This window comes from Miniopterus schreibersii (genome assembly GCF_964146895.1).
Source record: "Miniopterus schreibersii genome assembly, chromosome: 4".
Classification (NCBI taxonomy): domain Eukaryota; kingdom Metazoa; phylum Chordata; class Mammalia; order Chiroptera; family Miniopteridae; genus Miniopterus; species Miniopterus schreibersii.
The window spans coordinates 38,332,541-38,358,274 of record NC_138105.1 but is presented as its reverse complement, the minus strand read 5'-3'; the positions used below and the strand labels follow the sequence as shown (position 1 = coordinate 38,358,274).

Here is a 25,734-nt window from a genome sequence, read left to right as displayed (position 1 = left end):
TGGCTGGTGTGGCTGTTGGTTAGGATGTCGCCCCATGCACCAAAGGGTCAGGGGTTCAATTCCCAGTCAGGGCACATACCCAGCCAAGGTGCATATGGGAGGCAACCAATCAATGTTTCTCTCTCTCATCGATGTTTCTCTTCTCTCTCTCTCTCTCTCTCTCCCCCTCTCCTCCTCTAATTAGTGAAAAACATGTCCTTAGGTGAGGATTAAAAACAAACAAACAAAAAAACAGAAACAAGGAATACAGGGAAGCTGAATCAGTACAAGCATTATACTAACTGAAACCATCTCCTACGCATTTGGGGTCCTATGTTTACTGACTGGAGTAATGGATGGAATTGCCAGCATTATCCATATTCTTTTTTGTCCCTCAAAAAAAAATTTATACCGCCATGAATTTACTTAAATAAATGTAGAATGGAACTGCACTGATGGACAATGTAAGACATTTGCAAGGGCAGTTTTGATCACATTAATTTATAAACTAACCAGAAATCTAATCTGTTAAAATATGTTGTGTAGGATTATATCTCCCTACACTCCCAGCATAGAGACAAAAAGTTTAAAACTATTAAACCCTATACAGACAGAATACTAAAGACTCATTATTCCTGATAAAGGACATGTATGTATGCACAATATGGAAGAAAAATCCAGCTGAGATGAATACTGACTGAAGGCAAGGAGAACCATACGAGGGGCAGTGCACAAGGGAACTCATAAATAACAACTACTGCCTCATGATAGGATGGAGAAACAAGCAACACAGCGTCCACCAAGACTTTAGATTTTATACTTCATTAACTGAGTGTTAAACTCACTAACTAAACCTGTTCCTATTTTCCTTTTCTTCTTTTTAACAGGAACTACTAATTTAGTAATGCTTTTATTTATGTTATATATATTCTCAACTGGAGACACTAAACTTACCATTTACCACATGTAAGAATGCTCAAATATAGGATCCCAAAAAAGCAAGTATAGATTATAGGCCCAGGCATAGCAGGCAGCTTTTAAAGTGGCCTACAATGTCAGCTCTGGTTCTGATGGCTTGATGTAATTTGGCATTGCCACCACACTGAGTATATGGGTAAATGTAGTTGCTATTAGATGGGGGGCATCTTGGAGACAGTTATCCTAGGAAGAATGTTCTGTGCCTAACAGGTAAGAATAGTTTTTACTGAAGAGAAGTCCACGAAACTGGGAGTCTTCCATCTAGGCTTCCTCCAAATGAAGCACTTTCTGTAAGCATTATTTTGTTCTGAAACTCTACAACCCCCTAGCTCCAAAGAGTAGACTACAACTTGACATCTGGCTCTAAAGCAGCCATAACAATCTTGACAAAAGGAAAACGCAATAGTCTATTAAAAAGCCTGGTATAGAATTCTGCTCTGCAGCAGTACTTAATCCAAATAGATCCTCTCCTTTAAGACCTATAATGCAAAACATGAAAAGTTACAGAGAAAAAAGTCATTAAGGAAAGTCATGGGGTAGAGAGGAAGCAAGTAAAAATAATAATGGTGGCAGCAAGTCAGTTATGGTAGTAAAGTAGTGGTAATAAAGAAAGCTGAAGCATAAAGATGGAGGGCCCCTGAAATTGATATTATCCCTGAGTAACTGCAGCTATCCATAAGGCCGAAAAGGTCAATTTTCTTCTTTTTCTAATCCTCACCCAAGGAGTAAGGATATTTTTTCCATTGATTTCTAGAGAGAGTGGAAAGGAGGGGAGAGGGGGGAAGAAAAAGAGAAAGATCGATGTGACAGAGACACGTCAATTGGTTGCCTCCCACATGCGCCCCAAGAGGGAGCAGGGATTGGACCTGCAACCCAGGTACGTGCCCTTGACTGGAAATGAACCCTTGACCCTCTGGTGTACACGCCAATGCTCTAACCAAGGAGTCACACTGGCCAGGGCGTAAAAGGTCAATTTTTTGTGCTTGCTTACTTCCCTGTATATCCCTCCAATAAACTCCTCAAAACAATAAAAAGGTAATATATCTTATCCTAGAAAATATACAATTATTTGTGAATATACTTACCAATATATCCTTGTGAAATCCAAGCTAGATTTCTCTATAGTTCTTAAATAGCAATAATGCTATGAGATATTACTGTCACCATCTTCTCTGGTATAATTCTAAAACTATCTTCCAACTCTATTTGTTAGGTATTATAATTTTCCTTAGTTATAAAGCATTCAATGATTTTTTTAACTTTTAGTTATTAGTAAGGCTAAAACTGAACTCTAGGGTAATGTCCTCATTACTTTATTACTTTAACATAATCAATTGTGCAATTATTTTTACATGGAGTAGGAGGACGTCAAGGGCCAGAAGAGAAACTGTATAGGTATGTTATTAATCAAAATGGTTCATGTGACAATGAATATCTTATCTTGGTTTCAGCTTAAGGTATTAGGTTTAAATAGCAAAGTCCAATAAAGAAATACTGTAAACTGGCAACATGGGTTAGTGAAAGATACACATACAGAACTCACTTTTTAACAAGTGAGTCCCTATATAAAAATTTGCCTAGATATAAAAACATGCATGTTCCTACTTATAAAGACACTACTTTCTTTACACATATATTTTCTCTAGCCCAAGCATCTCTGCCTAGTATTTTCCTAGTCCCAATTTATAGATGAGAAAAACATCCAAGAGGTTAGACACAGTGTCCAAGACACACAGTGAAGTATAGGAGCTGATACGTGGACCCAGATAAGAATGACTCAGAAGCCCAAACTTTCCACTACACCATATAGATTACCCTGATTGGGATCGTTATTTTAAGTTTTAAATGTGAAATGTGATCAAGGGGGAAAAAAGACAATAAAATTAAAATGACTTTTTGCTATAAAATCTATAATCAAAATGGTTGAATAAGATAATTAAAAATGACAATAGCTGGTCATAAAATTTCACTCAGTTGCACTATAAACACCATTATCAAGTACCTTGGCCAGTTTCTCGGGGATAAGCTCTTCTTTTGGACCTCCAATTTCCTCATCATCATCATCCTTCTTCTTTTTCTGATTTCTCTGCTGCTTTTCTTTTTCTGCATTTTTTTTCTCTTCTTCTATCTGGGCTTTCTTTTGGGCTCTTCTTTGTTTATTACGTAGCTTCTTTAGTTCTTTGTCAGACATGTTTGCTATAGGCAATAAGTGTTAATAAAATTATAAGTATGTTAATCAGATTAGTAATGATCAATTACTACTAAATATTCCCATACAAACTCCCATAAAAATATTACATTATACATGTTCATATACCAATGTGTACCTAGCCTTTTAATGGGTCCACATCTGACAGAAAGCACTGTAACCTCTTCAAAATTGTTTTGAGAACAGATGGAGACCTGGTGGTACAACCACAGCAAAGCATAAACGTATAAGAGAGTTCCTACAGCAGTATTAAACTACTTACAATTCTAGGAATATAACAAGCAGTTTCATATCCCTATGATTTTGGACTATGGTTTCTCCTAGTGATGCCTTCTCTATCCTTGTCAAATAGTTATTCTCTACTCTGTGCTGCCACTATGCCTTATACACAGAACGGGGCAAAAGTAGGTTTACAGTTCTTTGCATGGAAAATACAATTATTAATAAATAATAACACAAGAATAAACTGTCTTTCACATACTCACAACTGTAAACCTACTTTTGCCTCACCCTGTATTTTGCTTGTCACAAAACTTGGTGTATACATGTTTCTGATTTAGACTGCAAGCAAACTGGTGGCAGAGACCATGTCTTACTTGTAATCTTTCTTTCTCAGGGCCTCACAATGAATAACTATATGGTAAATTAAAACTCTGACATTGAATATTAACATCACCCTGGCCTGATAGCTCAGTTGGTTAAGAGTATCATCCCCATACACCAAGGCTGTGGGTTTGATCTCCAGTCAGGGCACATATAAGAATTAACCAATGAATGCATAAATAAGTGCAACAACAAATAAATGTTTCTCTTTTAAAATTTTTTAAATTTTTCAAAAAAGAAAATTAACAACATCTCTTGAGGTAAAACTGAAACATCTCAAAAGTAAGTCTGGAAATCAAGACACTATGCCCACAAACCACATTCCTTTTTCATAGTTTAGTTCATGATAAAAACTGAGCGAGGAATATGATGACATGTTGAAGAGTCTATTTGGGGGTAAAAAAAGTCACCCTCTCCACCTCACATACAAAAATCAATTCCAGAAGATTAAATAGTCAAATGTAAAAATAACAAAACAAGTATTATATAAAAAAAAGGTATTTATAAATATATTTAAATTTTGAAGTAGAAAAGCCCTTCCAAGCAAAACCCAGAAGCCATTAAAGACTAAAAAAACTTATCTCATAAAAACTAAACCTTTTACATAACGAAAGATACCCACCATAAATATAGGTAAAACCTAGCTGACAGAAAGAAAATATTTGCAATACATAAACAAGTATTAGAGTTCTGAACATGTGCAGAACTTATACAAATCAAAAAGTTTAAAATGGGCAAAAGACATTAACAACAGCCAATTCACAGAAGATACATATGCAGATGTTCCACTCTTAAAAATCTAGGAATTTATAAATTAGGTACTTTCCCCAAAATAACAAAAAAGTAAAGGATGAATAAATGTCAGTGTTAGCAATAAAGTAAAATAAAGACAATCTGAACACAGTGTTGGTGGCAATAAAAACTGATAACCCTTTTATGGAAAGCAATTTAACACTATTTCAAATTCTATTTGACCCAGCAATTTCCACTTCTAACAGTCCATGCTAAATAAATACGTGCATAATGCTATACAAGGACATTTACTAAAGCACGGTGATGGTGAAAAAAGAAATCCACATAGATTCTTACATAGCAATTAAAATGATTAATAATGATAATAAACTACATCCAGACATGGAACAATACCATGACATGAAAACAGAAAAGTGTAAGTTGCAGGCCACTGGGTATGTTATTATCCCATTTATGAGCTTAAAAAAAATTTAAAAAGGAAAACCGAACTACAAAGAACCACTCTGAAACGTATGTGTAAAGTATATGTACACATAAAACTCTGAAAATTATAATTGTGTACAAAGGAAAGTGAACCTTTCATAGGGATGACTGTTTGAAAGGCAATAACCTTTGGGTAGGAGAAAAGTGAAAGGAGATTTCTCACACTTGTTAGGTATATTTCTGAATTGTTTCAATGTTGTATAGAGTTTACTGTGTATTATTTGTACAATAAGAGGAACAGGAGGAAGACAGGAAATGTGAACAAAAAGGTAAACAAAAAAGCCAAAGGATGTCAGTTCTCAGCTTCAACTATAAATTGTCCTGTAGAATCTCACTGGCATTTCCTTTCTACTTGAAGAAACAACAGGTAGCGACAGATTCAAGTGAAATCTGTATAAGGATTTCAATGTGTGACCTTAGAAAGTTCTAAACTGTTCTTGCCTAACAGGAAGTAAAATTTAATAGCAAATTAACAAAAAACACACAAAGGTGGTTAGCAGGAAGAAGGATACATAAAGCAACCAACAGTAACATCAGAAGAGGAATAAATTTAGGACTGAAGAAAAAATTCTAACACTTTTATGCCTCAACTCCTGTAACATTTTTGTCACGAGTCACAAAATATTTGGACATACAATTAATTTATATCCTTTTACATGCCTAGATCACTTTCATTCTGAGATTCTTTTCCAAATAATTATCTAAGGAAGATTTCTCCCTGCATACCCAGACACCCTGGTATAAAAAAGGCATGTTAAAAACTGGTCAAACGATGAGTCACTGGGCAATTTTACTAGCTTGGTTTTTAATGTCCAAGCGATATTCATCTTTCAGTAGGTTAATTATAAATTATTAAAAAGAGGAATAACTAGCCCTGCCAGGCGTGGCTCAGAGGTTAAGTGTCGACCTAGGATCCAGGCGATCGGGTTTCGATTCCGGGTCAGGGAACATGCCCGGGTTGTGGGCTCGGTCAATGACTCTCTCATCATTGATGTTTCTATCTCTGTCTCTCCCTCTCCTTCCCTCTCTCTGAAATCAATAAAGATATACTAGAAAAAAAAAAAAAAGAAGAAGAATAACTAGACATACTGACAGTCAACGTTAATGTAGAATGCCAGCATTATTTATACAGTTAGAAATTTATAGTACTGGAGCTAGCAATTTACAGTATTGGATAAACCAGTTATTAAATGTAAAACTCATGAAATTCAACTTCTTAAAAGCTAATTATAAGTTACAAATTAAAGTCTTACTTAACTTTTGACAGTATAAACAGTATTTTTCTTTTGCTGCTTAGAGAAATTCACAAAGTGACTGTCATCATTTTCTAAGCATGTATACAGTCATCCCTCAGTATCCTCAGGGGACTGGTCCCAGGAACCCCCACCCCCATAACAAAATCCACAGATGCTAAAGTCCCTTATATAAAAGAGCAGTATTTGCATATAACCTATATTTGCATATAGGCTACAGCACTACAGCACGGTATGACTACATATCACTTCGTCTGCACGGATTCAGTACAGTGCTTGGCAGATGACAAATTCAAGTTTTACTATTTGATACTTTCTGGGATCCCTCACTCATTATTTCCTTTCTTTTTTCTTCTTTTTTAATTCTCACCCAAGGATATGATCCTATTGATCTTTAGAGAGAGAAAGGGGCAGAGAGAGGAAGGGAAGGAGGGAGAGAGGGAGAGAGAGAAACACTAATTCGTCACCTCCTGTACACGTCTCAATGGGGGATCGAACCCGCAACTTAGGTATGTATCCTGACCAAGAATCAAATCCAAGACCTTTTGGGGCACTGGACGATGCTCAAACCAACTGAGAGATCCAGCCAGGGCCCCCGCCTCATTATTTTCAATCCATGTTTGGTTGAACCCACAGATGCAAAACCCACAGATGTCAAGGGCCAGTTATAGTATCTTCCCACAAGGTGCTTAACAAAATGCTCAGGAAAAATTTATATTACACAAAAACATAAATACACATACACATACCATAGTAAACAATACGACATCTTTGTGTATTATACCATACCTGTATCAGCTTCATGTTCTTTATTCTCATCTGTAAGGGGGTTGTCATGAAGCTTCAAATAGATCTCTATAGCAATTCTTGCTGCCTTGAAGTAAAATGGATGCTGTCGAAGTACATCTTCTAGTTTTAATAAGTCCACATATGATCTAAGGGTAATCTTCCTCATACAGTACGTATGAAAGTCAAACTGGTCATCAGTGATTTCTATAAAATGCTAACAAAATTGTCTTTTTTATTATACTGAAATACAGCGATGTCAAAGAAAACTACAAAAATCAAAGCCTTGGAATTACTTGTGTCCTAGTCATGAAAAAAATTAGTAAAATAAAAAGTTACAATCATTCAATATAAATACTCTGCATATCAAATAAGCAAATACAATTGGCCATCACCTAGCAAAGTATATGGCATACATGAGGTACTGAATTACTTGTTCAATGAAAAGGAAACACAATGCTTTAAAACATATATTTATTCCTTCCTTAATTATACTTAAATAAAGCTATCAAGACAAATCAAACAGTATACACAATGATGCAATATAGATTTACATGTTAAACATTCAGTTTTTATGTTTAGAATGATTTGCAAAGTATTATAATATGCAGTATTTGGAAATTTTTCTGAGAATACAAATCTGAATGCTATGCAATGGTAATACTGGTATGTAGAAATCAATTAGCAAGTAAATCAAGCAACCAGTAACTAACACAATTCAACTAAGCTCTGGGGTTCTCTACTTAACAACAAAACAAGCATGAAATTATATAAACTATTTTTATCTGGGAAAAACACAAAAAAAATCAAAGAGGACTAAGAAAACAATGAATTTATCAAAAATAAGGAATTACATAGGCTACTGAAAGATTGTAAAAAGGCTTCAAAGCTCTTATCTCATAAATATCAAGGGTATATGGCATCACTGATCAAATCTATGACAAACAGTTTTCTAGGATAACTTGTTGACCTTTGTATGTATTACTAAAGAAACAGCATCTGTTTGAAAGAAACATTAAAAAATAAATCAATGAAACATAAGATACAAACTTTCCATAAAGATTTTTACACAATTCTTGCAGGAAGAGTAGAGAATAGGGAAATCCACAGAAAATGTAGCCTATAATATTTCCATTATAAAAACTGAAAAATGTAAATACTAATATTTAGAAATCACTTACTATGACTTATAAAGAGAAAAGAAAAAACAACAAGACTTGCCCCAAATATTTAATATTTAACAGAAAAAAGTGAGAAACTCATATGTTCAGGGTACTTACTCTCTCAATCTCATGACATTTCTTAAGTGCTTCACCAAATTTATTCATTGTCTTATAAGCCTGGGCACATTCTGTCTGGAACCACATGCATTGCATTTCATTCAAATTCTCTACTGCTGATGTTCCTTCCTATGTGAAAATCACAGATATTCAAAACCATTTATCTCACCAAATACATTATTCTACCACAGGATTTCAGAAAAAGATGGTCAAATGATCTGAATTCTTTCAAAATCATTCTGTTTTTTAACCCATTCTCAGAGTAAGAGGGAATAGTTAATATGTGAAAGAAACTGAAATTATATTTCTAACCATTAAACAAAATATGTACCTTTGTAAACAATCAAAATATCTACATAATTGGGGTTGGAGAGTAACATAAGCAATAGAACACTAGCACATAGCAGGTATTCAATTAATATTAGTTTCCTTCACCCCTAAAAAATTCCTCTGAACCCCCATCAATATAAATCGGAGTTTCAAAACCCATTATACAACCATCTAAGAAGGAAATAATGTTTTATACTAATATCGATTTTCCCCCCTGATAAAGTGATTTAATTAAAATCCTGACTATTTTGGTATTAAAAATATTAGGAACAAACTTTGAAAAATAAGGTATACAAGCAACTGTTTATTCATAAGAAAGAACATTAGCTGTACAAACCCTTGTAAACTTTGAGCACATTTCTTCAGCCTCCTTTATCAGATTGGCTTTTAGCATATATTTTGCACACTTGGAGTTGATAAATCTGTCTGCTGTGTCCAAAGCCTGGGCCTCATCCATCCACCTCGCAGCTTCTTTAATATTCCCAGCATGCTTACAGGGTACAAAAACAAAATAAACCGGTCAGTATGCTAATATTACTATGCAAGTAATTAAGTTACCTGTTGATAAATGACTAAAACTACAAATGAAAGAAAGGTATTCTTCCGACTCTTAAGACCCTAATCAAAGTAGATGCATAAATTCTGACATAATGTAAGTTCTGATACCTTTCTGGCCATGTAGAATACAGACTCTCTAATAGTCAAGACTTGTTTTTAACATTACTATCTGCTGTTATAACCTCATTGCCTACAACAGTACCTCGCACATAATGAATACTCAAAAATAATGGCTGAATCAAAGAATAAATAATAACTGAAATCTTTAAGTGAGAACAACATAATTCAATGTAAAGGTCATAAAAGGCAAAGGGATGACCAAATTTCTACCCAAAGGAACCATGAAACATTACTGATTGGATCATCAGTAGACATTCCACAATGACCTTCATTCTAATTCAACTAAATAGTCCATTTGGCAAAGCCACAAAACATTTGAACATAACCTGACTTTGAAAAGTGCTTTTAAAACATTACTTAATTTCTTTATTTTTGGCAAATAAATTATTGGTTTGTAATCTCTTTCCCAAGAACTTTTATTACTAAATTATATTTGTATTAAGAGCCAATTTCTTTTAAGATAATGCTAAACGATTAGAATATGATTAGAAATTCTCATGCAAAACCCAAGAGTTAAAGAGGCAAAAGAGATAATATGTAAAATTCACAGTAGAAACTTTAGTTTAATTCATTATCAGATACTGATATATGACCATACTCAAATGTTAACAGAAACAAATATTTCACAGCAAATATAATTACTTTCGATTACCTATACTCTTACTACTTAAAACCAAGAAAATGAGGTATATGTGTGTGAATGTATGAGAATATATAGTATGAATAACCATTTATAAGTATATGTGTGTATATAGAAATGAGTGATCCAATTAGCATGACCATGACAAGTCTAAAAGTAATCAGACTGAGTGTGCTATGCTTGTTACTTCATGCTTTATAGGCCATCAAATAGTCATTGTTATTATAGCATTAAGAATCTAAAGAATACAGAAAAATTTTTTATGTCTCATTACCTTATAAAATAAAAAGAGAATAGATTTTTACCTTATAGATTTTAGCTTTCACAAGAAAGAGTTCTATCAGTGTAGGCGTACTTTCAATAGCAGTATTTATGTATTCGAGAGCAATAGATGGCTGACCAATTTTGTCATAATGTTGTGCCAAGTAGTATTGAACCCAAAGTAATGTGGTTGGTGGTTCCTCTTTTCCATCATCTTTAAAAAGTGGGGGAGGCAGGTGGGAGAGGAAAGAAACCAAGATTAGTCATTATATATATACATATATATATATATTATATATATTAAGAGGGTACCCACCTCAAAATAGGTACTCTATTAATAAAGAAAGTAATTTGAACCATGTTATTTATATATCTAGCTATAAAATTACCCCTAAATTTACAAGATCTTTGGGTGGGACCACCACACTTTCTGTTCTGCATCAAGATAGCCCCTAGCACAATGCTTTGCATTTAATAAGAAATTTACATAACAGCAGATAAATGAAATCAAAGATATAACAAATTACCTAAAAGGAAACTGAAAGGGGTGGGGAAAGACAAGTTGTACTAGAACTATGAGAGTGTATTGACCAGGGAGTTATATATAAGAAGAAAAAAAAAAATCAAAAGAAACCTTTCATTAATGTGAGGTTTAAAAAAAAAAAGAAGGCCCAACTGTTTAATTGGGTTTCTAGCTATATACTAAACTATACATATATTTGTGACATGGTTATTTTAAATTCTGGTGATTATTATACTCTAATATTATGCTGAATATGCAACAATTCATAATTGGGGTAGAATAAAAACTATACCCAGAAAAGAGATAAGTAAAAATGCTTATTTAATGTTTTAGTTCATAATGTAATTTTTATATACTCATAAGAAAATGTGTAAGTTAAATATACAACCCACACATTAAAAAGTGCCTTTTTAACACAAATTTCTAAAATCAGAGAATTGTTATTTGCTTTCAAAGAAAGCAATAGATTGTTTTTTTTTTTTTTCTGGTAAAAGTAGGATGGCTCAGTGGACAAACAATAGGAGTGGAACTCACCAACTCCCGATCTGATAGATCTGCAACTAAAGTGCTGCATATTCTTGGGCATGTCATTGAACCTCTTCCACATTTGTAAAATATGTAGGAAAATGCTGATAATCAAAGGAATATTATGATGATTAACCAATGAAACCATGGTAACGCCTTCTAAAAAGTATTATTAAAATTAATCTGAGACCTAGAAATAATGATCAACCCAATAGCAAGGAGAACCCCAGGTCCCATACTGGGCTTCCCCACTGCAAGAACCAGGGCTCCTTGGGAAAAACAATTGATTCCAGGTACATTATGGGTAGTGTACAAGATAAACTGGAATAATCTTGTCATATACCAAATTGCAAAGAAGCTATCTACTACCATGGTATAAGAAGGCTGGAAGCATTTAAAACTGCAATGATTTAAAACAGCAAATATGTTTAAATCCGAGAGTTCATAATATCTTTAAGACATGTACTAGGCATCTTTGAAGGATACTACTAAACCAATTCATTCTTTTGAAAACTGGTAAAGAGAAAAAAGGTAGAAGAGGCAGGGGAGAAAAGGCAGCATTTATCTTGCTTTTCCTATACACCATGAAATATTGGCTAAGCACAAACAGATGAAAAAAATCTCGTTTAAGGAAAAAAAAAAAAAAGAATGATGGAATATCACCAGTTTGTAATTCCTACCAGTTGTTAACATGCATAACAAATACTACACGCCTCCTGATGGAAAAAACACACCACCACCCATGAAATTCTGCTCACTGCTCTTATATTAAAACAAAACAAAAGCAAACAACCCCCCAAAATATTTAAATCTCATCAAGCATCTGGTCAGACCTGTCCATTAGAAGTTTCTGCGATGATTGACAGACATGTCCTGTATCTGCCCTGTTCGATATAGTAGGCAGTCCGCTTTAGATAGCTATTGAGCAGTATTTAAAACGTGGCTACTATAAATGAGGAACTGAATTTTCATTTTAATAGCCATATGTGGCTAATGGTTATCATATTAGACAAAACAACTGTACGCCCAACTACCAATTTAAAATAAATTCAGCCCGGCTGGGCATGGCTCAGCGGTTGAGCGTCGACCTAGGATCCAGGCAATCCAGGTTCGATTCCCGGTCAGGGCACATGCCCGGGTTGTGGGCTCGGTCCCCAGTCGGGACCGTGCAGGAGGCAGCCGATCAATGACTCTCATCATTGATGTTTCTATATCTCTCTCTCCCTCTCCTTTCCTCTCTCTGAAATCAATAAAGATATATTTAAAAAAATAAAAAATAAATAAAAATAAAAATAAAATAAATTCAGAGAACAAAGGAATAACATGTTAAGCAACACCATGAGGGTGCATTCAGCAAAATATAGACTGCAGGAAAACTCAAGAAAAACATCTAATTTTTTTTTTAAGTTTCTTTATCTTTATTGTTGAAAATATTACAGATGTCCCCCTTTCACCCCCATTGATCCCCTCCACCCCGCATCCACCCCACCCTCAGGCTTTCCCCATACCAATGTCTGTGTCCATGGGTTATGCATATAAGCATATAAGTTCTTTGATTAATCTCTCCCTACCCACTCCCCCCTCCCCACCTTCCCTCTGAGATCCCTCAGTCTGTTCCATGCTTCTATGTCTCTGGATCCATTTTGTTCATCAGTTTGTTTTGTTTATTATATTCCACATATAAGTGAGGTCATGTGGTATTTGTCTTTCTCTGACTGGCTTTTTCACTTAGCATAATACTTTCTAGTTCCCTCCATGCTGTGCCAAAGGATAAAATATCTTTCTTTTTTATAGCTGCATAGTATTTCATGGTATAAATGTGTCACAACTTTTTTATCCACTCATCTACTGATGGGCATTTGGGCTGTTTCCAGATCTTAGCTATTGTAAATTGCGCTGCTATGAACATAGGGGTGCATAAGTTCTTTGTGACTGGTGTTTCAGGTTTCTTAGGATATATTCCTAGAAGTGGGATCACTGGGTCAAATGGCAGATCAATTTTTAATCTTATTAAAAATTTCTTTAACAAGCAAATTGCAGGAAGAAGAGAAGATGGAGGGGAAACCTATAGATTAAAAGAGTTAAGAAACATATCAACCATATTCAAAGTATAGATTTCATCTGGATCTTCAAACTTCAAAAACAAAAGAAAAAAATGACATGTCTAAGGTACCTGGAAATATAAGCATGGACCTTTCTTTCTTTGAAATTAAGAAAGTATTAATGTTCAGGTGTGGTGATATTATGGTTACAATCTTTAGAATATTAAAATATTCATAATGAAATGATGTGATGTTTGGGATCTGCTTCAGAGTAACATGGCAATAGAAGAAAGTAGGTAAGAGTATAAATGAAATAAGTTTGCTCATGAATTAAAAATTGCTGGAGCTGGGTAGTGGGTAAATGGATAATCATTATATTATTACATCTAGTTTTGGAGATGTTTTTAAATTTTACCTAAAATGTTTTTAAATAAGCTAATGTGATTCTCTTCCTACCAAATATTTTCACACAATGTTCAAAATAATGCATCTCTAGCTTAAAGGGGGAAAAAAGGTTAAATATACTAAACTTACTGACTAAATAATGAACAATACTGACCTTATAATTAAGAATTTCATAATACATTAAAAATTTCAAGATATTTTTTAAACCAAAACTTGAGCACTTACCATTGGGGTTAAATAACCGGCAGCTTTTTAGAGAGGTTTCATAGCCTACTACTAATTCTTCTATGATTGCCACCTGGAGTACAAATAACAAGCACACTTTAATGAAAAAATATATATATCTATATAGTTACTATTTCTGTGCAAAATGTGTTTTACTATTAAAGGGCTAAATAAACATTCACGCAACTTTTATAAATCTCTTAACCTATGGATAAAAATTTTAAAGCAAGTGCCCAGCCAGTATGACTCAGTTGGTTGAGCGTCATCCCATGTACCAAGAGGTCACCAGTTCAGTTCCCAGTCAGGGTACATGCCAGGGTTGTGGGCTCAATCCCCAGTAGACGGTGTGCAGGAGGCAGCCAATTGATGTTTCTATCTCTCTCCCTCTCCCTTCGTCTCTCTCTAAAATCAGTAAAAACATATTTTTAAAAAGTTTAAAAGTAAACCATATATTTTTGAAAGTGTGCATTAAGACCTAACTTTCTAAAACTTTACTGGCAACTCCTTTCCCTGCTAGAAAACAAGCATCGAACTGAACTAGAAATCAGGAAAAGGTTGGAGAGAAAGAGGATAATGTTGGGGATGATTTTTATCTCAGTTTGTTTTTATCTCAAGCCATATAAATAACACCCAAGTTAGCATTTGCTCTTCAAGAATCAAAATTAAATATGTGAAAAGAGAAATTCCGTAAGTAGATGATAGCATCAATGCCCAATTTCATAATCCGGGGGAAAGCATTAATAAAACCAACATGGAACAGTGCCTGGGTTTCTGAAGTTTAGGAGAATGAGTGGCTGTCTAGGTTCTGGTTTCTCCTGAGTGATGACTATACTACTTGTTCCTGGCTTCCTAAGAGCTCTGTGAATACTTTTAATTTATTAATTCCCTTCTTTGCTTAATCCACCTACAATGGATTTGTTACTATAGAAGCTCTCTTAAATGACCTCAACTTAACTGATCCAGCAGATTAACACCAGCTCTCTCCATTACCTCAGAAAACTGTGAGGACTGAATGGCCACAGCTAGGTTATTCTGGTGCGCCCATGTTCTTCTGCTCCCACAAGTTGAGCTACATGCTTACTAAGTATGTTTTCCCAAACCTGTTTGAATCAGTTGCATTTATTATCATCATTGCAAAACTTAATTTAATACTATGTAAACTTAAGAAATGAGAATAAAAAGAAAGAACTGTTTATATAAGTTGAATACTATGGAAAGACTCGAGGATAAATTAGATATTTTTAACTAATTTATATTTAAAGGAAACAACCATATATACCATAAAAATACACAGCAATTAAGACTGCTTTGCAAGCATCAAGTTCTTACTCTGCCCAAACTCAAAATAACAGACCACATTTTATAAATGTGATTTATGCAAGGAAAAAAAAGCGAAACAGTCATCAATAAAGCCCATGCCATGAGCCTCTCAACAAAAGACTGGCAAATAAGTGTACCTTATGTGCTTTAGGTTAGTGTTTAGCATGTTTAATTTGTCCCATCTTTCTGATTCTTCACTGTAACTGATTTTTTTTAATCCAACCAACATGTCTTGATGCCACTGTACTTGCAAGCAAAATAATCTAAATTAAGATCAAAACACCTTCTTAACAAGCATTTGAATATTGTAATATATAGCTAAAAGAGTAACTTAACTTACTGGGACAGCAAATAAATTCTGACAGAATTTTTTTTCTACCAAATAAAAAAGGAGAAAGACTACTAAGCTAAAACTTAGTTTAAAAAAAGAAATCACTTCTGAGTTTTACCATGAGCAGGAATTAGAGAAAATATTGAAGAAATCACTAACTTACCAACTTTTCATATCTACACTGACTTATTAAAGTATACAGAGGAAACAAAAGACAGAGAAAACAAATAAGCACTAAGTTATTTAGCTAAAGTGCCAGGCAGGGCGTGGCTCAGCGGTTGAGCATTGACCTAGGATCCAGGAGATAGTGGTTCAATTCCCAGATGCGGTGCCTGCCCAGGTTGTGGGCTCAATCCCCAGTCGGGGGCGTGCAGGAAGGCAGCAGATCAACGATGCTCTCATCACTGATATTTCTCTCTCTCTCTCTCTCTTCTCCCTCTCCCTTCCTCTCTCTGAAATCAATAAAGATATATATATTTTTAAAAAGTTATTTAGCTAAAGAAAGAAGAGGATGAAAAAGAAGAGGCACAGGAGCATTTAAACCACAAACTAGAAAGACTGATACTAGACCCACAAAATGTGTACTATGTGCAGAGGTAACCAAGAATCAATTATTTCAACTACTAAGCAAAGAAATGAGAGTAAAAAAAAAATTTGTATTTTGCTTTACCTTTTCTTTATCTTTATATAATGACCTCAAAGTATTGAAGACTGGTGGACAACCTTTGCTGAAGTTCATCCTTAAGAACTTATCCAAACATTCCTTAAACTTCTCACCTTGGAAGAAAAAAATCCTGTTGATTTACATGTAACCAGACAACTCTAACAATGCTTACTAATATGCACACTCATATATATAAAACCAAGAAAACTGTAAATCATATAATCATTTTCATTCCTTTGCAATTATTCTCACCAGATAAAAAGTTTAATGGCAGTCTTCTTGGCACCAGTCCCCTGGGATATTTAGTCCAGGCCTCCTCATAAATTTTTAGTCGTTCTAACATATTAGCTGCAGACAAAAAAAAAAAATTCTTTTTATATGTAATTTTAACTATTATATTTTTCTAACAAATTACAAATTTCTCAAAGTATATAAAAATTATATTAAACAGAAAATTTGCAGATAGGAAGAAAATTATTTATAATCTAACCACTTAAATGTATCAACAATCATTTCAGAATATTTCCTTCTAATATTTTCTTTCACATTTTAAATACCTATACTCATATAAAACACATAACTTTCTTTATCCTGTTTTGTTCCAGGTAGCCTTTCAAAATCTGAGGACTGCTGTACTGTAGTTCTGAGAAAGGCTCAATTATTCTATTTCTATGTATGGCTTAACCACTAGCTTCTCCACTATTCTCTTCAACCTCTCCTTTTCTAACTTCTCTCCTCTATTTACTTTGGAGCTTCTGGATCTGTCCCCTATCTTCCATTTCTCTTTCTTTTGTATTTTCTCTTTTACTCTCAGGAGCTTTCCTCAGTTCATCAATCTTCTACTTCACTAATTTTCCCTCAGCTGTGGCCTCTCTTTTATTCAATCTATTAAGATTTTTAAGTCACTAACTGGTTTTCCATTTCCCAGATTCCTAATTGGTACTTTATCATCACTATTCATATTTCATGGCTGCAATTCCCTGTCCTCATCTTAGATTTCTCCATTATCTCTGCTCTCCCTTTTGCTAGCACTAATGATTACCATTCCTGTGCTGGTGTTCCTGGGGTATTAGAACATTCTGTTACAAAGTTTCTCCTGCATACATCAATATATCAGAAATGGATCAGTTCCATCTTGAGGGAAACATCAGATCATCTTGGCTGAGGAACAGGCAGGCCTATTTGTAGATGACATGTTTCTGGGTCTGTCCTCACAAGTGGGTTCTGTTCATGGGAGAGGGTGATAGGGGAAAGGGGGGGGGAGCAGGGAAAGGAGAAAAGTCTCTGGACCCAAGTTTACTTGAGTGATAGAAATTTAGTCCCTCTTCCCACATAAGAAAGTGATGTTCTTTCAGCTACATTCACATGTCCCGGGCAAGCCATTCTGCTGTGGCCACAGGTTACCACAGAGTTATGTTTGCGTCTTTCCTTCAGGGAGATCTACATTTCTGTCAATGGAAATTCCCTTTCATGCTTTCGATGCTTCTATATGCATTTGTGAATTTTTAATTTAATTTTTTAAAAGATTTTTAATTGATTTTTAGAGAGAGGAAGAGGGGGCAAGAGAGAGAAACATCGATGTGAGAGCCACACATCAACGGGCTGCCTCCTGTACGCCCACTACCAGGCATTAAGCCTGCAACCCAGGCATGTGCCCTGACTGGGAATCAAACCAGCAACCTTTTGGTGCATGAGATGGCTCCCAACCAACTGATCCACACTGGCCAGGGATGCATTTGTGAATTTTTAAAAGTTGCTTCTAAATTTTTTTCTCAACTATTTCTATGAATTTGCATAGAAGAGAGGTTTCAGAAAATGCCATGTCTGCCATATTAAGTGGAAGTTTGCAAATGTACCTTTGTATGCAGATTCTGATCCAATTCTTAACCACTACTTTTCTAGTTATGTTTTTCAATGAGTTAATAAAATACACGTTAACAAAAGAAGCAATTAAAACTTAGAAGGTAAGTTTTAAACAATGCTACCTGGCTTGAGTGCCTTTTCCAGGCCTTTGTAATAGGCCCAGTTTTCAGGATTTCTCTCCTGTAATCCTCTATAAACATCAGCTGCATCTTCCAAACGACATAATTGCAACAGAAGTTCCCCTGATAAAAAAAAAACAAATTAATTATTTTCTGGTTTTAACTTTTCCTCAAATTTTGAAATCTCTTCAATGTTGGGAAGTGGATGGGTTTGGTATCCTCCTGAGTTCCCAACTCCCTTCAACAAGACTATTTACCATGTAATTTTATGGTCTCTTTTTGAAGTTCATATTTAGAAATACCATTCTTGTCGCATCCTCACTTTATTCAGGTATTTGTCTAACTCCACGCTACTTTCTCAAATTCATTGAACACAATTACCAAACCACTGTAGGACCAAATTTAACATCCAAATTAATGACCCAATCTAATACCTTAAACTTATCATCCCTTACCTATAAAACGATTCTGCTGTAGCACTCATATTCATGGCCACATCCCAAACCTGCATTTTCTAGTGCTTCCAACTACCAAATAGGCATCTTGCTTTATGCTGAACTTACTTATCTTCCTTCTTCTTGTCTGACTAATCCTATCCTTCAACCTTATAGAAAAGCCATTCTTTTTTTTCTTTAGGTCATCTCAGCAACCCATAGACTCACTGCATGTCTTCTCTGGACTGCACTACCAGTCTCATCCCTGAATGGTATCAGCAGCCCCAAGTATCAAAATCAGTCTCAAGACCTTGGATCCCTTATTTAGCAATATTAAGGCCTTGATCATCCCAATTGTTTGCTCCACACCTTCTCACACAAAAAAGCAAAGTCATCAGATGAGTGGGCAGAGGCACTAGTTTCGACAGAAATACATAACTTCATCCTTACACCCTTTGTTCTCACCAGGTAATAAAAACAACACTTACTGAGTGCTTACTGTGTGCTAGTGACTTTGAAATGTTTCACATGCATTAACTAACTCAATTCTCAAAACTCTGTCAGTTAGGTTACTATTATTTTCATCATTTTAAAGCAAATAGGACTTAAACTTACTAAGGGTCTTTCGGCTAATCGTTGGAGTTAGGATTTGAGCCCAAGCAATTTGGTTGAAAGAGCGCATATTCTTAATGTCTACATCAGCAGTTCTAACCAAGGGCACTTTTGCCACATTAGGGGACATTCAGCAATATCTGGAGAATTTTTAGTTGTCACAGTAGTAGGAGAGGCGGGGGGGGGGAGGTTATCGGATGAGTAGAAGCTAGCAATGCTGCTAAAATTCTGCAACATACAGGAGACTTCCATGCCCAACATCACAGTCCCAAAATCTCAAAAGTCCTGAGGTTGACAACCTGCTCTATATTAATCAAAAGCCTACTTCACTAAGAACATACAAAATATCCTGCAACTGTTCTCTCCTACGCTATACCCAACCATCCACGTTTCCTTCCCTTAATCTTCTCCCCATTTTCTTTGTAAAAGGAACTGGTAGAATAAGGATTAATGAAACTTTATGCCTAACTATATGTTCACTAACCTATTTCAGAAGTTCCGAAATTATCCTGACCACTTGTTAATAACAACGCCTTTATTACTGGAATTCCCAAAGACTGATAATTCTACTCTCATTTCCCTTCTATTCTCTTTATATACACTGTCCCCAATACCTAATTCAGTACAGGTATTCAATACATATTTTATGGAATGAACTGACGGCTCTGTTTCCTATTTTACTGAGAAAATAGAAGCAATTAGAACTCCCAAATGCCCACTAGATCTACATACCTATATACTCTTCCACCTCTTGTTAATGGGAATGAACTACTCATGTTGTTATCTAAGGCTAATCCTTCAGCTTATCCACTAGATCACAAACCCTCTACTGTATCAAATATTCTGTGTCTATTGGGTCATTCTCAAGTAAACATAAGCACCTGATATAAAAAAACCTTTTTCGAATCCTGTAACCCCTTTTATCCATCAGTTTCCCTATACAGCAAAACTTGTGTGAGTCACTTATGCATGCTATCTGCAATTCCTCTACTTTCAATCTCATTTTAATCTACTTGATTTGCCCACGCTTTTATCACCTTCCTTCCAAATGTTCAGAAAGTGCTTTTGTTAAGGTTAGCCATGACTTCCAAATTGCTAAAATCCATTGGTAAATTCTGAGTCCTCACCTAACTTGATCTGTCATTCTTCCTCACTAATAAAATTATCAGGAGGAAGAAATGAAACAATTACTTAAAGAGTATTTTGAAAACTGTAGTGTACTTTCGTAAAGAAATTGAGGCCTAAGACTTGCCCTTGATCATATAGCTAGTTAGCAGCCAGCCAATCAAGGAACCTGAACTAGTTTTTTTTCCAATCTAGTGATCTTTCCATTAAGTCATAAATCTCCTCCTTTTATAACTAATAGACCATTAAGGGATGACAACTCAAATAAAGAGAACTGTTCAGGATCTATAGTTCATAACTGAAGTCCAGGAACCTTAAACTTCCATTTTTTTCTTGCCAGTAGCAATATCATCTGCTCAAAGTCCATCTGGCAAATAATGGCTACCTCCAGTATGCACACAGATACTACAGTTTTCTTGTGTTCAACTTTAAGAGGAGCCAATGAGCCCGGTCGGCATGGCTCAGAGGTTGAGCATTGACCTATGATCTGGGAGATCACCTATTCGATTCCTGGTCAGGGTACATGCCCAGGTTTCGGGCTCTATCCCCAGTAGGGGGCATGCAGGAGGCAGCCGATCAATGACTCATCATTGATGTTTCTAGCTCTCTCTCCCTCTCCCTTCCTGTTTCTGAAATGAATAAAATCATATTTAAAAAAAAAAAAAAAAAAGGAGCCAATGGAATTTGAAATCAGCAAATTTCAGTTCCCTAGACTAACAAGGGCAAAGCAACATTTTAGATGATAATTCCTAGAAAGTACTTGTATTTTCAATTATTTGTCATTCTTCTTTCATTTTCCATTATCAATTCAAGTTTTAAAACTATAAGACTCCTTTTTCTCAGCCCTCTAATAAACAACAGCATTAAAGATCTTTATTTAAAGATCTACCCGGACCAGCCGGGTGTGGCTCAGCGGTAGAGCATTGACCTAGGATCCAGGCCATCAGGGTTCGATTCCCGGTCAGGGCACATGCCCGGGCTGCAGGCTGCAGCCGATCAATGACTCTCTCATCACTGATGTTTCTCTCTCTCTCTCCCCCTCTCCTTTCCTCTCTCTGAAGTCAATAAAAGATATATTTAAAAAAATAAATAAAGATCTACCCCTCCTATTGCAATCCACACATATAAACTCAAATATCTGGTTTCGATTCATGTTCTTTCTATGTCCAGATAAACTATAAAGAACTTTAGGAATGTCCCATATATTTTAGTGAATCTATAGGTAGATTTTTTTATATAAGAAATCTGGTGTACACATTGTTTTGCCAATAGATGACTCTAAGAAATTTAATCCTATGTCTTATAAAACGACTTATAAAACGACTGCCTCTTGTGTTTTGATCAAAGCCTACAATATTTTAAGATCAAAAACACTTTATTTAAAGAAACATATTGAGTCGCTTCATTCAATAATTTTTATTGTTCACAATTTTTACCTATATCAACAATATTCATTGTTTAAATGTATACTTTCCCAGACTAAAAATTATTCAAATGGGTTTTCTATCATCAAAAAATTATTATATGCAATTATCAACAGCAACTAGACTTTTAGCCTTGCTCTTTGTTATAATTAAATACTAGAATAAATGACATTCTTTTAAAAAAAATACCTTTGGTTTCTTCTACAGCAAGTTTATCACAAATCTGCTTTTCATAGGTACAAAGATGTTCCAGAGCTTCTCTATAGAGACCTGCTTCCCGAAGAACTTGATTCTGATATAAAAGGAGTTCACTATATTCATAATCCACTTTATCAGGGGATGTCTATATATGGATATAAGGAATATTAACAATAAGAATTTTGTTTTCATATTAGAAAATTATTTATACACGTTCAAATACATACAAATAGTCTAAGGATACTATCTGATTGATAAACTCATTTTTTTAAGATTAATAAATATCTGTCTAGGGAGCAAATAAGTATAATGACAGTATTAACTTATAACCCACTAAGAATCCATAAGTCCTTACATATAATAAGTAGGGGGAAAGGAAAGCTCTTACTTAACAGGAGAATGTCAAATAATAAATCTAGAAGGAATAAGAGAAAATCACCACTTTCAACTACCAATGAAACAGTAGATTCAAGCAATAATTATAATCAATAAATGCTAAAGCTAGTGGTAAAATTTGATGAAGAACAGGCTACTCATAGTCTCAAATTGTTTATTAAAAACAAAGAGAAAAATAAGGAAAAATTAAGTTTATAGTGAAGAAACCTAATAGACACCACCTTAACCAAGTGATCAAATAGAACAGACAGACATCATGTGCCTCTTAATGTGATGAGCGGAGAAGAGCTCAACATTACTCTGTGGTTTCCTGCCAAAAACACATAACTATATCTAATTATGAGGAACCACCAAACAAATCCAAATTGATGGACATTCTACAAGAGCACTGCCCTATACTCTTCAGAAATATCAATGTCATGAAATACAAGTAAAGTCTTCAAAACTTCAAAAGAATAAAAGAGACCAAAGAGAAATGATAAGCAAATGCAAGGCATGATTCTAAAGTGGATTCTGAAATGGAGGAAAAAAAATTCTAGAAAGGATATACACAATAAATTTTGAAAACGGGCTATGGTTTAGTCTATCAATGTTAAATTTTCTAATTTTTAAATTATATAGTACTATCTATAGAGTTCACAACTACCAAGTTATTCTTAGGAAATACAACACTGAAGCATTTAGGAATAAAAGAGCATTATGTCTGCATGTACTCCCAAGTGTTTTTAGAAGAAAATTTAAATAAACAGATACAGGGATTATAAAGTAAATGAGTCAAATATTAAAATGAGTAATGTGTGCAAACGCCTCTATAAAATTTTTTGCATACTAGCAACTTTTCTCTAAGTTTGAAACTATTTCAAAATAAAAAGTTAGCAAGTCTATGTACACTTATTTCTTTTAGTTATATTTAGAATTGGACCTAGTTTACTAGGTCTGGCTTCTGAGTGTTACCTGTTGTGTTTTCCTAAATTCTTCTAAAATCTTTGCTGCCATTTCATAATCTTCTAATAAGTGGTAAGCAATAGCGTAACCAATCCATGAAGCTCTCTGGGCAGGTCGAAGCTGAAGTAATTGATATCTTGTTTCCTTTAAGGTGAGGGGAAAACTTTTTCTTAGGTTTACAGTGAAAGCAAATGCTCCTTAAAAAGATCATATTAATTCCTCATAACACTGAGCAATTTTGCAACACAATGCTGGGAATAATAATAGAAAACAGTTTCAAACATCCATATTGTGTAGCTTTACAGAAGCAAAAATTATGTTAGGAAGCACAATTAAGTCCTGGCCTGTGTGGTTCAGTTGGTTGGAGCATCATCCAGTGTACTGAAAGGCCTTGGGTTCAATTCCTGATCAGGGCACCTACCCAGGTTTCAGGTTTGATCCCCAATCTGGGTGTGTACAGGAGGCAGCCGGTTGATGTTTCTCTCTCAAATCAATTAAAAAACAAAACCAAAAAAAAAAACACAAAACATTTTCTCAGGTGAGGATTTAAAAAAACAAACAAAAAAAAAAGCACAATGAAGACTCCAAGGTAATCTTATAATTTTTAAAAAAGTTATGACCAGGTACTCTTCATTATTTCCTGATTTACTAACTCTAAGAAAAGACAGGATGGCAAAGACAGCACAAAGAAAAACATTTTTAAAAAGACAATGCCTAACTACTGAATTAAGATCTGTAGAAAACAATTCAGCAGGTACTACATGGGAAAAAGAGAGGAACGAAATAATCTAATAGAATATTTAAGAGTTAAAATGTAGCTACAAAGACAAAATATTAGTTTCAATGAAGGTAAAAATAAGAAACAGAAAAAATTTGCTTCCCAGAAAAATGGAACAACTACAGTTACATGTTAATAACAGAAAAAAGCATTGCCTATTTGAGGAATATTAATGTTAATTTTCACTGAACTAACTAAATCCTATACAGTAATCTAACTCTGCTTCACAGTAAAATAATTTATTTTTAAAATCTGATTAGTTCAGTCATAAACACAATCGCTACTGGAGGAGGGGGTAAGATCTGAATAAATTCTTTTAAAAAATAGAAAATTTTGTTATCAGAAAGTACTCAAAAAGATTTATAATATTTTAACAATATTTTCCCCTAGAATAAAAAAATTCTCTATTTTACTTACCCTGTAACCCTCAAGATCTCGCATTTGAATCTGTAGTAAAGAAAGGTCCCTTAAGATTTGAAGATTGTCTTTATCCCATTTTAGGGCATTTCTGTAACACTTAATGGCTTCATCATATTTCTTATCTGACCTCTGGAGAAGGCCATAAACATGCCAACCTAAAAGATTTAGTTAAGGATACAACCTAAAGGATTTAGTTAAGTCAAGAAATAATAGTCCAGTAATAATCTCCAGGAAACTCAGAGAACTATAGCTATTTATAAAATTACAAGCATTAAATAAAAAGGAAATAATACAAAGTTTTCAGAAGGTGATTTAATACAACGGAAAATAATACAGCTTTTCGAGCCAGAGAAAACAGGTCTAGCCTGCCTTGTTAGCTCTATGACCTTGGATAAGTTATTTAGTCTGGCTATGTTTCCTCAATTATAGAATGTAAATAGAAAGTCTTTAAAGCAAAGCATAGTAGTTTAGTGACTAATTGAAATAACACATGTCAAGTGCTCACTGGCTGGCATCAAATAAATGCTCAATAAATATTTGCTAATTTCTAAAGAAAAAAGAGGGAATGGGTATCCATGACATATAATTATTTTAAATCATGTATATTTTCTTTAGCTAACAAGGTCATTAGGAGAGAACCCTTAGTGCAGTACAAAGTTCCTAAAAATCAACCACATATAAAATAAAAATATTCATTCAACAAATATTAAAATTTCTTAATAATTAGGATGGTAGATGACCCAAATGTGCAATCTCCTGCATGCAAAGAACTTAGAGTCTAAGAGACACAGATAGGTAAGCAAAATTACATGTTGTAAAAAGAAATGGAATAAAGGGGGAAAATAAGTAATTCCACTTCCTTAACACAGGTACTTTTCACTTTAGATCTTGATTACTCTGACAGTCACCCATCCACCCACCTTCAGTTCTGTCTGCTTTTATTCTCTCCTGCCAAAGTAACCTTTCTAAAACATACATAATCAAAAGAAAAAAACCCACTCCCCTTTCCAGAAATTTACACAAGTTTCTCTTTCAGGTCAGGTTCAAATTTTTCCATCTAACAACTTTTAACCAGGGATCCTCAACAGAGTAGTAAAATATAGACTGTTTAGGGTGCCACATATAAATAAAAATACCTATTTAATATTATAA

General features: G+C 34.5%; 1 protein-coding gene across 2 annotated transcripts in view; it reads right to left on the bottom strand.

Moving 5' to 3' along the window:
- NAA15 (N-alpha-acetyltransferase 15, NatA auxiliary subunit) overlaps positions 1 to 25,734 on the bottom strand; it is a 69,236-nt gene that overhangs the window by 11,379 nt on the left and 32,123 nt on the right. For both annotated transcript variants that reach the window (XM_081136599.1, XM_081136600.1), the window contains exons 4-15: positions 24,580 to 24,737; positions 23,394 to 23,528; positions 22,035 to 22,188; positions 18,254 to 18,373; positions 16,521 to 16,616; positions 16,275 to 16,381; positions 13,954 to 14,026; positions 10,278 to 10,447; positions 8,992 to 9,144; positions 8,325 to 8,453; positions 7,048 to 7,261; positions 2,960 to 3,153 (exon numbers count right to left, since the gene is read on the bottom strand). In XM_081136599.1, the coding sequence (XP_080992725.1) occupies positions 2,960 to 3,153; positions 7,048 to 7,261; positions 8,325 to 8,453; positions 8,992 to 9,144; positions 10,278 to 10,447; positions 13,954 to 14,026; positions 16,275 to 16,381; positions 16,521 to 16,616; positions 18,254 to 18,373; positions 22,035 to 22,188; positions 23,394 to 23,528; positions 24,580 to 24,737 (1,703 nt within the window). The remainder of the gene's footprint in view (positions 1 to 2,959; positions 3,154 to 7,047; positions 7,262 to 8,324; positions 8,454 to 8,991; positions 9,145 to 10,277; positions 10,448 to 13,953; positions 14,027 to 16,274; positions 16,382 to 16,520; positions 16,617 to 18,253; positions 18,374 to 22,034; positions 22,189 to 23,393; positions 23,529 to 24,579; positions 24,738 to 25,734) is intronic.